Source organism: Primulina tabacum, chromosome 6, assembly GCF_025594145.1.
Source record: "Primulina tabacum isolate GXHZ01 chromosome 6, ASM2559414v2, whole genome shotgun sequence".
Lineage (NCBI taxonomy): Eukaryota > Viridiplantae > Streptophyta > Magnoliopsida > Lamiales > Gesneriaceae > Primulina > Primulina tabacum.
The window spans coordinates 35970120-35982408 of record NC_134555.1 but is presented as its reverse complement, the minus strand read 5'-3'; the positions used below and the strand labels follow the sequence as shown (position 1 = coordinate 35982408).

At 36.4% G+C, this 12289-nt stretch overlaps 1 protein-coding gene across 1 annotated transcript; it reads left to right on the top strand.

The window, feature by feature from the left end:
* The first annotated feature begins 8177 nt into the window (after positions 1 to 8177).
* On the top strand, positions 8178 to 11730 carry LOC142549290 (uncharacterized). The gene has a single exon (XM_075658154.1). The coding sequence runs from the start codon at positions 8368 to 8370 to the stop codon at positions 11563 to 11565; it is 3198 nt and encodes a 1065-aa protein (XP_075514269.1). The 5' UTR covers positions 8178 to 8367; the 3' UTR covers positions 11566 to 11730.
* Positions 11731 to 12289: the final 559 nt, after the last annotated feature.

The following is a 12289-nucleotide window of genomic DNA, read 5'->3' as shown; positions in this document are numbered from 1 at the left end:
AAGAATTGATTTTGCAATTTTTAAGGAATTTGGGAACTAGTCTAACAATAAGTGGGAATTGAATGGGTTAATTGATAAGAGTTTTCGATGATTTAGACTTTTAAGGATATTTGGAACCTTGGGATATCTTGGTTATAGTGTTATAAGGAATTTTAATCAAGGGTTTTTAAGAATGAACCGATATTAGGCTTGAAAATCTAAGCGTTTGCGGATGTGTTTGAGATTTTAAGACTTAAATTTGATAAGTTGATGAATATTTTGGGTTTAAAATAAGGAAAATATAAGTATAGTCATCCATCTTTTATTATTGGGAATTGTAAGAAAAATTGAAATTCGAGGTTATAATAATAATAGCACTAAGTCATTATGGGTTTTTTTAAGTTGCGATTTGAAAATAAGGATTTAGAAGGAAAATTTAATTTGGATTAAGGAGACGTAAGGACATTTTAGAACTTAAGTTTTATCAGAGTACCGCAGCAGAAGCGTGGATTTTTGGAATGCTAGAACTAAGTCTAAACTTTGGGTTATTAAGGATAACCGAAGTTCGAGAACGAAATTCAATTTAAGGGGGGGAGATTGTAACGCCCCGAAAATTTAAAGATCCACGCGAATCACATGCATGCGATTATTAAATTCCCTTGTATTTTAATTAAATGATTTAATTGCATTAATTAATTATGTTGTGCATATTGACATGTTTAAAATATATTTTCTACATGGTTGCATTAAAATGTATTTTTAAAGGTTTTCAAGGGTTCTTCGTGCCACCGTTCTTCGATTCGTCAACGATTATTCGTGCGTAAAATACGCAAAGGCACGTCATATTTCTTTCTTTCAAACATCTATCACACCATAATATTTATTTGATCACGATTTGAAAGAAAACATGACACAATTTTATTTTCGTAAATATGTGCATATAGGTTTTAAACTTGTGTTATTTGATTTCTAAAATCATGTTTTTATGTTGTAAAAGGGGCTGCCATGAATTAGGATGATATAAGGCATGTTTTACACGAGTTTAAGGGCATATGACACGCACAAACAGGCTGCACATGCACGAGAGTAGAAGTTGGGGCCAACTTTCTGGTTGTTGTTTGTAAGGCTCGGTTTTATGGGGATTGAGGGCTTTCCTGGCTTCGGCTGGGACCAGGGACTAGCTAGGGGCGTGTATGAGTCAGGGAGAGAGTCCTAGCCACGCTAGGACTCGAACACCAGGGCTGGGAAGGAGTCCTAGAGTTGCAAGGGAAGTTGCGCAGCTGGGTAACTGGTGCAGGGAACAAGGGACTCGGCCTGTGGGCTTTGGGTTGGGCTAGGTTAGGTCCTTAGGGTCCTAGGAAGGTGCTTGAGGGGATGGTTCAAGGGTGGGCTTGGTGGTTGGGGCCCAAGTAGCAAAACCGTGGGAAACGTGAGTTGTGGCAACAAGTTAGGCGAGGAGGCTGTTGTCTTGTTCAGGGGGTTCACTGCTCGCGGTCAGGGGCTAGGCTAGGCTTGTGTAGGGTTTGGGCGTGGTCCAGGTATAGTTAGGGTCAGGTGGGCTCCGTGGTGGCTCGGCTGAGAGAGTCCTAATTGGGTTAGGAGTCCTAGACATGCAAGGAAGCACACACACACATGCAGAAACATGGGTTGAGTTCCAGCAAGTTTTTGAGCGGGCCATGGATGGTTTTATGGGCTGGGCTTGGTCAGGAGGGTCCCTAGATGGGTTGGATAGGTTTTGGCTCAAGGTGACTCGGGCGTGGCTCGAGTAAATTGGGAGATGGCTCGGGTGGTTCGTTAAGGTGTCTATTTCAAAAATTAAAAGGCTGAAAATGAATCCATGGGTCCACGGGTTTGGATCATGATTTGGAAGGGTAGAATAAATAATAATAATGCTATGTCTAAAAATTAGGATCAAAATAATGAGTTTTGGATTTATCTGGGATTTAATCGCCGCACGAAACGCTAATTAACGAATTAATTGAAACGCCTAGTTTTAAGATTTATAAAATTATGGAAAATTATATTTAAACTTAAATAATTATTAAAAGTCTAAGTTTTGAATTTGGAAATTTTATATTAAGTTTTGGTTTAATTCGAGATTAAAACGCAATAGTACGTCTTATTTAAAGATTAATTTAAAAGTCACCGATTTAAGCCAAATAAAAATATGAGAAAATTCATTTAAGATTAAATAATTATTTGAGATATATTAACGTCAATGAAATTAAGAAAAAGTCAAAAACGGGAAATGTTACGTCCAGGGGTAAAATAGTCATTTTACATCTAGAAATTAGTAAACATCATGGCAGTGCCCTGAATGCTAATTTATGTGCTAATATGATTATTTCAAATGTTTAAGCATTTTTATGACATGGAGTTTGAATGTTTATGATTTATTATGTCAAAATGTTATTTTAAAAGGTTATGATTTAATATGTTAAAATGCATATTTTAAATGTTTATGCCGTTGAAATGTTTATTTAAAATATTTATGAATTTTATATGTTAAAAGGTTTCTTTTAAAATGTTTACGATTTTTTATGAAGAAATGGTAACGTTAAAAGAAATGTTGCATGCTTGTTTTTAAAAGGAAAAAGATATTAAATGAGTGATTTTTATAAAGTGATTAAAATGTAAAACGTTGAAGGAAGTGAAGTAATAGTGACTATTGAGGTTATGAGGTTTGAGGTAAGAATGAGAATATCGTGAGAGGAGAAGGCCCCAGAGGGAGCCCATTTATGGGAAAAGACCTCAGAGGGAGCCCCGACGATCGTATTCTATTCAAAAGAGGATAGGCTAGGGCCCAGTTGACCGGTGAGAGTGTTGCTGGTGTCCCCCGCCGCCCAGTACTGCGGTTTCATGTAAATGGATCCATCGACTTTTTGAGGTTTGAGAAAAGTTACAATTAACGATCTGAATTCAATAAAGGAAAAAAGAAAATGTTTATGATCATGAAAAAGGTTTTATGTCATGTCATGTTGAAGAAAAAAAAAGAAAAGGTTTCATGCCATGTCATGTTGAGGAAAAAGAAATGAAAAGTTTAAGGTTTATGTTTGCATGTCATGAAAAAATTATTTTTACGTAAAATTATTTTCACTGTTGCATGCGATTTTATACGTATTATTTGTTATAAAGATTATGGTGTGTTGAGTCTTTAGACTCACTAGGTGTGATTGATGTATGTGAGTTTGAGGAAAATCTTGATGGATGAACTGACTGGACTGAAGGTGCACACAACCCGATGACCAACGCTTCTACTTTTCCGCATTTATGATTCATGATTTACGTTAAAGATTTTATGACTATTTATTTATGCTTGTGAGAGATTTTTGAGAGGTTTAGTATGAGCTATACTTTTCGAATTTATTGCTTTTAGTTTGGTAAAACAATTGACGATTTCATGTTTTGATGTTTCTTTTGGTATTTCAAATTCTAGTTGGTTGATGGTTATTGTTAAAGTAGTGCAAAATATTTTATAAAAATATTTTCATGGATGTTGAGGGTTCGGCCTAAAGGGTAGGATTTTTTTTTAAAAAAATTCTAGTACTTTTAAAGCAATAAAAAGGGCAGACGTTTCAATTCTTTTGTTGTGTGATAGTCAGAGTGCCTTGAACATCGCAAGGAATCTAGTTTTTCATTGCAGGATAGAAAATATTGGAGTTCAATTTCAATTTGAAAAAGTAATAGTAGAGGAAGAAAGTGTAGATATGCAGAAGATTCATACAAAGGATAATATAACTGATGTTCTGACCAAGCCAGTGAATGTTGAAAAGTTTAAGTGGTGTAGATTCTCAAGTGGCCTAGCGGAAACATAAACAACAGAGAATGACAAGATTAAAAGGATTTGTGGAGATATGTTTGATAATCAATCAAATTTCCAACTGGGAGAAATGTTGACAAGTTGAATATGAATGCTGACAAGTTGAATGTGAATACAATTTGTTTTTCGGCACATTTAATGAGCTCGAGAGCTTTCATATTCAGGATTTACATTTGTCAAACTTGAAGACAAATGCAATTGAAAATTGGTTTCTCGTGTTCACAAGACAATATAGCTCTCCTCCATGAGTTGTTTCATCCCAAGTTCCTAGTTTTCTATTATCTCATTTTATAGCATTTAAGTGCTTCGTTCAATAATATTTGTGATGTGTTTGTTCTCCTGTAATAAAAGAGTGTGTTTTCTTTAGAGACACACTGAATTGTTGTACATCATAAAAATATTATAATGACATTCTTTACATCTTATATATGATTTTTACCTTAAAATTTTAAAGGAGTTTTTCACGTAAATCTCGGTGTCTAATTTATTTATTGTTATCTCAAATTATCGCAATTGAGACTAACAAATTTGAAGCTCTTCGGTCTTTCCTTGACAAGGATTTATGGTCAACAAAATATTGAATGAAAATTATATCAAAAAATGAAAATCTTCTATGATTATGTTTATTCAAGGAGATGGCATAATAACATAAGAAAGGTGTACAACCTATGCAATGGACTATTATTTTTTAATGCAAGATGAATCATAATTTTCGGATCTTGAACGTGTTATAACCTTTTAAATAATACATTTTACCAAAAGGATATAAAAATTTAGGACAATATGCTCCAGCCTAGATAATTCCAAATACAATTCAACCAAGTTGTCTTTCTTTTGGAAATCGACAGTTCAATATCATAAATAAAAAAATATACAATGTACAATGTCCACTGACCCGAAATCCTATTTGGTTCTACAACAAGACTGGAGAGCAAAATGGGATTTCAGAGTTATCGACCATGAACGAAATAGGCAAAACCAAAAGTCCATCAAGACCAAATAGTAGGACATACAAAAAAAACCAAAAGAGCATGAGCTACGTTGTAGAGCCCAAAATCAGTACACATAAAATTCATGTATTTATTTAATTTTTAAATAATTTATTTAAATTTAAAATAATTTTTATTGATGCATGACCTATTTAAATTGCATTATTTTAAATTATGTATGTTTATGTGATGCACGTTAAAATGTTTTCTCGAGTTTCATGTTTCAGGCGGTTATTCGATGCGGGACCGAGGAAAAAAGACCGGTGACGATTTTGGCAATGTTTAAATGCGTTATTTTTTTTTTTTTGTTAGGATTGGGGTATTTTAAATGATTTATAAGTTTTAGTATTTTTAAAAGCCTAATTTATTGATTTAGTTGATTTTATGATTTTTATGACTTTTAAAGATATAGCACTTGTGTGCATTATTTTTTTTTTAGGTATTAGCATTTTAACTATCTTGTGAATTGTTATTATTTATTTAATTAACCTAATTAGCTCTAATTATCCTACTTGTAAACCCAAACACACGCACACACACCACTAACACACACACACATTCACGTAAATACCCACACACATATTTCAATTGAGAAATTCATTTTTAGAGAAAACCTAGGGTTCCTTCACCTTAGAGTTGCCGCCCCTCTCCTTTTATTTCTCCAGCAATTTTTCGTAAATTTTGTTGCACAAAGATCGTTGTACGATCATCCCGAATCAACCCTCGCTTTCTTCCCGCGTCGGAGTCGTCGTTTCGATAACGTTAAAGATTTAAAGGCATGTATATTCTGTTTTTCCTGCGTCGATCTAGTCATATTATGTGTTGCGATATTTTTATACGAGAAAATCCATGTGTGATGTAAATGGTTTGAGCAGAAAAATTGTTTGATCAATCTATGTAACGTTTTTAGATCTCAGAATTTCGTTTTTACTGTATTTTGAATTACTGCGTTTTTTCGGTCGCTTTTCTGGAAAATATTTCAACATATGAAACGTAGAACTTTTTGATACCTTTGATTTGATATAAAATTCGAAATATTTGGATAAAAATTGAGTGAGTTATGGTGTTTTTCGTGGGACTGCTCAAACTGCATTTTCTGAAAATTATGCTATTGATGTGTTCTTGAAGTTTATTTGTTGCAGGCTTCGTTGGCAACTGTCGGGTGATCGCTGCTGTGTTTAGGTATATGGAGTATGAGTTTGGGATGAGTTTTGATGCTTCGTTTCGTGTCGATAGTCGTTGGTTGCATCAGAAATCGTAGGAAACAATTGGTGTCAAAATTTGATTTTATGGGTTTATTGCGTTGCGTGTGGTGCGTCGTTTCTTTGGGAACGTTTGGGGCGTTTTTAAGGAGTCGGGTCAGTGTTATAGTGTCCTATGATGAGTCTCGATGGATTGGTTCACGAATCGTATTTTTTAGTTAGGAGTATTAAGATGCAAATCGTGGAGTCCAGTGTACTCGGCGCCCGAGCGGTAGCTTCTTACCGCCCGAGCGCCACTCCTTCTGTCCGAGTGTTTTTTTCCAGAATACCTGGCGCTCGAGCGATAAAGTTTTACCGCCCAAGCGCGGCCCCATCTGTGAGAGTGTTTGGGTTCTTTCTTCTTTTCAAGTTCAATAGTGATTTCATGTCTTTTATTTTTGGGAAATGTTCACACATCCTTTTTAAAGATTGTTCGAGGTTCGATGTCATGGGTTAGTACGATGATTTAACGAGGTCAAGTCCCGAGTGATCTAGAATGTCATAAGCTATTTTTGTACTTCGGTGGTAAGCACGAGTACCTACGTCTAAGCTATGTAAGTTAAGGGTTTGAACGCTTGTTAGTATGTGCAGCAGTGGCCCCAAGCGAGATCCAACGAATCCCTCAACGCCAAGTGAGTAAGTATGTTCGACGTGCAAGAAAATACTTTTAAGTTTTTGAGGTATGCTAAATGTCTTGTGACCAAATTATGTATGGGATTGGAAAGCGGTAAAGTATGACCAGGGACCAATCTATCCCGTTAAATTATGAACGGGTTTCGATCAGGATTAGAAAGCGGTAAATTATGACCAGGGACCAATCCACCCTTTAAATTATGAACGAGGATCTCATGTATGTGGCAGTGGATCTTCCATATCAGCCCAGTACTGTGGTTTAGTTTGATCAGGCGTATTTATGTATGAGTCACTTGCTTTGAAACATGCCTCTATGCAAAATGATGAAGTTTACGTATGTACGAGTATGCAAGTATGTTTAAGAAAGCTTTACGTTGATGGCACGTCTATGTTATGTATGTATGTTTAAGCTTTTAAGTATGCAAGTTCAAGTTTCAAGTATGTACGCTCTATTTTAAAGATGCAAGTGGTTTTATTACGTATTACTCGTTACTTCCAATTTTATACATGTTGAGTCTTTAGACTCACTAGACTTGATCGATGCAGGTGATGATGAATTTGAGGAGACAAGGGGTGGGGACCAGTGAGCTAGTTTGGAGTGAGCGGGAGGCTAAACCCGAGGACCGCCATATTTTAAGAATTTATGAAATGTTCAAATACTCTGATTTTATGTTACTGTCACGATGTTTAGTCAAATGCTTTAGCAAAATTTTTAATTTCGAACGTTTGGTTGCAGTTATTTTTGAGAACGGGTTATGGATGATCGCAATTTGAAAGTTTATTTCATATTTAAGAAAATTTTTATTTTTCCGCAAAATTTCAAGTAGTTAAAAGTACGGTACGTTACATACGTACACTCTCACCTATCCTAACTACCATGAGAGAGTAGAAGTCTTGTAATTCTCTGGGCAAGTCTGGACAACACTGAAATAATGCATTTAAAAATTATTAATATTAATTATTCTTTATCTATACTATTATATTAAAAATATGGTCATCATATTAAATATATTAAAAACAGATGATATCAAAATATTTAATTTCATAAATACACATCTTATTCAACTAAAAACTAGCAAAAATTTGTGTAGATGGTCTCACGGGTCGTATTTTGTGAGACGGATCTCTTATTTGGGTCATCCATGAAAAAATATTACTTTTTATGCTAAGATTATTACTTTTTATTGTAAATATCGGTAGGATTGATCCGTCTCACAGATAAAGATTCGTGAGACCGTTTCATAAGAGTACTACTCCTAAAAACTTTCTCAAGTCACTTTATATTTACATAGAAAAAAATTTAAACAAAATTTTTCTTTTAAATCGAAGAACTCTTCTAAATTGAAAATAATTTTGTATTAATTATTTAATATTATTTGATCAAATTAAAAATAATAATAATTCATGTAATGCGTGCATATCTTTTGTTATGTTAGTATATATAATGAATTTTAAATATCCATGTTATTTAAACCGAAACTATTCACCAAATGGAATCTTAAATAATCGATTATGACGGGACAAGTTGACTTCTAAAAAACTCAAACAGGCAAGAAAGAGAGAGCAAATGTAATCAAACTCATTTTGTACCCTTAACTTTGATTTTAAGCTGCTAATTATAATTCTTGGAAACGATCGTTCTTTTGTTTTGTTTTGTTTTTTATTTTATTTTATTATTTTTGGTGGTCTTTGCTGATTCGGAGCAATGACTGTGGTTACTTCTGTTAGTGTTTCTTCGAATTTGTTGGGGTTATTTGTGTTGTTACTGTTTGCTGGTTTTGCGAATTCGTACAAGTGGGATTTTGAAGTGGAAGAGGATTCGCTCTCTGTGAGCTACGAGTATAACAGGATCGATGAGGTTAATAAAGAGTGTGCATTTGTGTTGGATTCTGCAATGGAACTGAAACCAGATGATAATAGATTGTATTCTATAAAAGAGAAACTATCTTTTAAGAATGGAGATTGGGGTCAGGATTTGAAAGAGGAAGGGGCTCCGTTGATGCCATATACAGAGTTAATCGACTTTACGGATCGGCAATCTCCAAATAAAGTCCTATCTCCTACAAAATTAGTTTCATTTTGGCTCACTGATGTTGACAGGAAGAATCATTTCAAGAAGTCGATATTAGTTAGTGGGATTTTGCAAATAGGAACTGAGGCCGAGAATGTGTTCTCACGCAAACCATATGATCGAAATCCAATTTTCAGTTTATATCCGGGCCATTCTGAGCTTGTGGTAAGTTTTCAGGGGATTTACACTGAATCACAAGAGAAAAATGGGGAGAGGGTGCTTTGTTTGTTAGGGGATGCGAAATTGCCTTCTCGTCGGTCTGATTCAGTGGATCCTTGGGTATGGGTGAAGGAATCTGGTGATGCTAATCCACCTGTTGTTATGCAAGATGATAAGATTTTACTTGTACTCAGATATCCTACGACACGGACCTTGACAAACAGAGCGATCTTGGGAAGCATGAAAAGTTTGAATCCAAAGTCGGACCTGAAGTATTTTGATGAAGTTCATATATCTTCTTGGTTCAGTTCTGGTGGTTATGAGTTTACGGCAGACAATCTTGTTTCAAAAGCTTGTGATCTACGCCGGGACGAGGATGGGTTGGTGAATGGTGAAATCGATATTTATAAAGGTCTTGATTTCTGTCTCGTACTGGGGAGATTTACCAACCAATATTCGGTATATGTTTTGCCGAACTGGAAGTGCAATAGAACTGATGTATTTTGCAGTAAGATGGGCCCATTTGTATCAGACAAAGAGATCCTTGCCACGAATGGTAGCTTCAAAAATGTCAACCTTCTCCTACAGGACATCCGATGCGAAAAAATGACCGCACTTGACAGTGCTGGCACTGCGAAAGTCGCTTTGGTGTTTAGAGCCGTTCCTCCTTCTGAGAATCAATTTGTTGCCACACATCGAACGGGGCTTAATAATTTGACCCTTTCTGCCGAAGGAATCTGGAAGTCTTCCAGTGGACAACTTTGCATGGTTGGATGCCTGGGATTTGTCAATGGAAATGGAGATAGCTGTGATTCTCGTATCTGCTTGTATGTTCCTCTTTCGTTTTCAATAAAACAGCGTAACGTACTTTCGGGTACTTTTTCGAGCATAGATCAAACAAGCAAATCGTATTTCCCTCTAGAATTTGGAAAGTTTGTTCGTGCGGATGACTTGTCGAGCCAGTACTCTGCTGCTTCTCATCCATTTTACAAATACTCCAAAATTGATGCTGCTGGTGCCGTACTCGAGAAAGGCGAGCCCTTTAACTTCGGCGCCGTAATCAAGAAGTCATTGTTGAAATACCCGAGAATAGAAAACGAACAGTTTCCTTACAGTCTTACCACTCTCCATGAAGACCTCACACTTCACCTACCTGCAGTACCCGATCCGTTTCCCAATTCTTTCTTCACAAAAACTTCTATTGAATTGGAACTACTGTCGCTGGGCTCTTTTTTTGGATCCTATTGGCCTTCACAAAATGATTCGACATTGGGGATAGAGAATCCTCTAAGTGATATGATCACAGAGAAACAGCTCATTATTAATGTTTCTTGCCAGCTCAACCTTTTAGGAGAAGCGTACAACAACTTCTCCCATCTATTCTTGGAGGGGATTTATGATCCACAGTTCGGAAAGATGTATCTCATTGGTTGCCGGGACGTTCGAGCCTCGTGGAAGATCTTGTATGACAGCATGGACCTAGAAGCTGATTTGGATTGTTCAGTAGAAGTGGTTGTTCGTTATCCCCCTACATCATCCCGCTGGTTAGTAGATCCAACGGTTAGTATTTCCATATCTAGTCAACGAAACGAAGATGATCCGCTCTACTTTCTGCCGATCAAGCTGCAAACTGGACCCCTTATGTATAGCAAACAGCGGGAAGACATTCTTTTCCGCAGAGGCGTGGAAGGGATTATCCGTATTTTGACTCTCTCAATGGCAATAGCTTGGATTTTGTCCCAGCTTTTCTACATTAAAGATAATGTGGCCTTGGTTCCTTTCATATCTCTCGTGATGCTAGGAGTACAAGCTCTTGGATACAGCTTTCCATTGATCACTGGTGCAGAAGGCCTTTTCAAGAAAGCCGCAACTGATTTTACTAACGTCCAGTCCTACGAACTTCGAATAAGTCTATCTATAACAATAATAGATTATTCGGTGAAGCTCCTAGTACTTGTTGCATTTTCTTTAACTCTAAGGCTTTGTCAAAAGGTATGGAGGTCACGTATCAGAATGCTGACACAAGCGCCCCTCGAGCCTCACCGTGTTCCAAGTGACAAGAAAATTCTCTTGGCGACCTTGATCATACACTCCATTGGGTACATCATTGTTCTTATTACCCGTTATGCAGGTGCAGGCAAAGAGCCTACTCAAACATCACGATTCGTTGATTCCTCAGGATACTCTCGCACGATACGCCTATGGGAGATTGAATTGGAGGAGTATCTTGGCCTTGTTCAAGATTTCTTCCTACTTCCTCAAGTAATAGCCAACTTGGTGTGGCAGATCCACTGTCGACCACTCAGAAAAACATATTATATGGGTATAACAGCCATTCGACTTCTTCCTCACATATACAATCGCGTGATAGTACCCATCCCAAATCCTTACTTCTCGGACCTGTATGATTTTGTGAACCCAAGAATGGATTTTTATTCCACGTTTGGAGACATTGCTATACCGATCACAGCCATTTTACTAGCACTGGTGGTTCATGTTCAGCAGAGATGGAACTATGCAAAGCTAAGTGAGAAGCTTGTTTTAGGGCAAGCAAAACTATTGCCTCTGGGTTCCAAAGTATACGAGAGATTGCCGTCTATGTCGTTTGAAGCCGAGCTCGTCTCCGACGTCAACAGAAATTCTACATATGTGAAAGAGCATAATGCAGAGTGACTGAGATACTTCTTTTCGTTTCTTTTTCAGGTTTCTAACATGAATGAATTCAGAAAGTTGATTTGTGGACTCTGTTTTTTATTCGTTACCCTTTTATCAGTCTCGTTTATCACTTTGGATCATTTTTATTCTAAGAAGTTAATTTCGATCTGAGTCATGTGAAATCTATTTCATTAATATCTATATATTTTCTTGGTCTCGGGCAGGTTCGGTTGTACACGGACCCGTACTTGCAGTGAAATGTAATAATTTCAAGATAAAAATAAATGTAATCTAATTTTCAGGAATGGAAAAAAGTACAATAGTTTAACGTGAAAGTTCCGTTTCCACAGAGTGAATGTGATGAGGGTGAATGTTGTGTGTATCCGAATGTAGGTGTTGTGTGTAGGTGTTGTAACACCCACGACAACATGTAGCGGAGATTTTAGTTTAACACACTAACACGCAACTTGAATGATAACAATACGAGATACGAGAGATAAATTATGCACAAGTATTTTGCGGTGCCTCAAGGCAAAATAATTCACTAGAAAAACTTGTAAGTTTACAAAAACCAATACTAGTGAAAGAATAAAACAACTCCCTTATTAAGGCGAGTAACAAATTGCATCCTAAACCTCTAACAAACCGTATAACCAAAATACATAGGATGCATCAACTGAGAAGTGAAAAAGTCTTCAAAAATCAGCGCACTAATCAAAACAGTGATTAGGTGTTGTCTTCA